Source organism: Aethalodelphis obliquidens, unplaced genomic scaffold (assembly GCF_003676395.1).
Source record: "Aethalodelphis obliquidens isolate GAN/ISIS:26980383/991018 unplaced genomic scaffold, ASM367639v1 scaffold20, whole genome shotgun sequence".
Lineage (NCBI taxonomy): Eukaryota > Metazoa > Chordata > Mammalia > Artiodactyla > Delphinidae > Aethalodelphis > Aethalodelphis obliquidens.
Window position 1 is genome coordinate 7478983 of NW_020837964.1, and position 2780 is coordinate 7481762.

The window sequence follows — 2780 nt, forward strand, 5'->3', positions numbered from 1 at the left end:
ACTTTTGATTGCCACATGCTTTTGATGGATTCAGAAGTCTTCAACCAGTTTTCCACTGCGGACTAGCTAAATTGCAAGCTTCTTAGCTTGGTATTCAAGACTCTCCACGAACAGAGCCACGTTCATTTTACGATGTGCTGTGACTTCCACGAATCAACCTTCTAGTCTTCTAACGTCCATCCCATTGCAGCACTGCCCACCATCTACACTTACCTCTTTCTCCAAAGTCTCTCCTTTTCTATGAGTCTTCGAGGTCCATTACAACACTATCTCCTCCATAAAATACTCCCCGAGCATGCCAATCCGCAGTTAGTATCTCCTTCTCTGAACTCCGTAAACAATTGTTGTCTAGACGAAGGTTTTTTCAAACTGTGCTCACATCCCCAGGGAGTTCTTGGCCAGCACAAGTGAAGTTTTTGGTGTTTTTGTAAAACTACTGATTATATATTCAAATTTGGTTGAGCGTATTATTTCCAAACCCAGTTTCTTTCTTGTCTTCTACTTCCAAATTACATCCTCATGCTATGGTGGTGCATTTATTCCCAAGTACAAATTAAGGATCATTATAATTTGTTTTGTGACCTACAGATAGAGAGCTGCTTATTATTATTATTATTTAAAACAATCACCATGGGGAAAATATCAGTATGAAAAGGGAAGAGAACTGCTATGACAATCTCCACAGTTTCTAAACCAAATACACTTTCTTATTTATTTCCACACCCTCACCCTTCCCCCCCCATCATAGTATTATGGGATTTTAACTACAAACTGGTATAAAATCTGTTGTATTGGTATAATCTACAAACATTCATTGTGTACCCACTCTGCCAGGAATAGGAATAGTGATCACATTGCCATGCTTGTGATACAAAGATAAACAAGCCGCTGCAGGAACAGTTTTCCAGATGGATTCAGTGTGGAAGGACATTCTAGGCAGAGGGAACAGCATATGCAAACTCATGTGTCCTGGAATGAGCCAGACATGAAAACCCTGTGGTCCAGATTCTGTGGAATTTTTAATTGAAAAATGTGGTGACTTTTAAAAATTTGATAACGCCTGGATTAAACCCTTCCTCTTGTTATAATTCCCCTTTGCCATCTCCCTCTCCATAAGGGCAGTTCAGGGTTCAAGTACAGACACAAATAACTTTATGGAATTCTGCTGGGTTAGGCCACTTCATGTATACAGTGATCCTCTCTTCAATTCTCACATCACCTTAGGTGTGTATTACCATCTCCAATTTAGAGATGAGGAAAGCAAGGCTCAGATGGGTAAAGTAACTTGTCCAAAGTCTCACAAATAGGAAAAGACGGAGGGAGGATGTGAGTTAAGTCCACATCACAGCTGGAGAAAGAGACCAACTGGGCATTTTTTGGGCTAGGATGAGGAAGACCTTTCTTCCAATTTCAGAACAGCCTGCCTTCCCAAGTCCTCAGTCAACTGCATCTTTAAACAGAAAGGTGACCACTTGTCCACAGTGAAGTAGGAAGAGGTAACTTAAGAACTCATTTGGATTTCAGAGTCCCTCCAGCTCTGGAGCCTATCACATAGTAGGAGCTCCTTTTGGCTGAGCGATTGAATCCGCCTCACGTGCGCGTGGTTCATCTCTCCACTTGGATTCAAACTCCCTTGTGGGCAGGGTCCCCGTCGTGCCTACCAGGGACACGGTGCAGTTGGGTAGACATTGGAAGATGTTTGTTGAATAATGGATGAGTGAATGAATGGGGGCTGGGGGTGGTTGAGGGAAGGCCACGCCCGGCTCTAAAGACTTTCCAGGGTTGACCGGGGTGCAGTACTGGCTCTCTCGGGCGCCTCTGGACGGGCCATTGCGTCCCTCCTCCTGTGGCCTCCACATCTCACTAACCAGACTGGAGGGAGGGGCTATGCAGCTGGGGAGGGCCGCGTCTCCCCGGGCGGCGCCCACTCCCTCGTGGGGGTTGGGAGCGAGAGGGGAGGCCCCCGGGCTTGCCGAGCCTGCCGGCGGCCCCTTCCCCGCCGCGCCCCGAAGCCCTCTACCTGCCTCCGGCCGCCCCTTCGCAGCCGGGGCCGGGTGCGCCCGGCGGGTACCTGGCCCGCCACCCCCGGGGGGCGCCGCCGGCCGCCTCCGGGGCTAGCCCGGGGCGGCGGGGCGGGCCCGGGCGCTCCCCGGCTCCGGGACTGGTCCCCTGGGGCGCGGCCGGGCAGCCGCCCCCGCCCCCCCCGCCCGGGGGGCCGGGCCGGGCTCCCGGGGGGCGGGGACTCGCCCAGTGGCAGCAGCGTCCGGGCCGGCGGCGGGCGCGGGGCGGCTTCCTGCAGGCGGCGCCGGGGCGAGCCGTTGCCCGCCGCAGCCACCGCCGCCGGGTCGCCGGGTCGTGGGGGCCGCAGCGCTCGGGCCGCGTCTGTGCCTCCCGGGCGCGCTGCGCGGCCGTCGCTGCTGCCCGCGCTCGTGCCGCCGCCGCCGCCGCCGCTGCCGGTTACGCCAGCCCCGCCGCCGCCCGCTCTGATTCTGCGCATAGGCAGCCCCCAAGCCTGTCATTCTGCAAAAACACAGTTTACTCAACACACCACACACACACTCACACACACACGCGCGCACACACACACGCGCACACTGCCCCCCTCGCGCACACGCACGGAGGGCGCGAGCGAGCAGACGCGCACACCCGGCGAGCCAAGTTCCGCAGCCTGGCATGGCTTCTGGGGACCTTTACGAGGTACGGGGACGTGGGTGCGCGGGCCGGCCCCAGCCCGCGGGCGGCGGGCGGCGGGCGGACGGCGGGCGGCGGGGACCGGGCCG

The 2780-nt window shown here is 55.7% G+C and overlaps 1 protein-coding gene across 2 annotated transcripts in view; it reads left to right on the forward strand.

The window, feature by feature from the left end:
- The first annotated feature begins 2330 nt into the window (after positions 1-2330).
- Positions 2331-2780, forward strand: part of CDYL2 (chromodomain Y like 2) — a 189034-nt gene continuing 188584 nt past the window's right edge. For both annotated transcript variants that reach the window (XM_027119192.1, XM_027119194.1), the window contains exon 1: positions 2331-2697. In XM_027119192.1, coding sequence (XP_026974993.1) covers positions 2674-2697 — 24 coding nt within the window. In that variant the 5' untranslated portion in view covers positions 2331-2673. The remainder of the gene's footprint in view (positions 2698-2780) is intronic.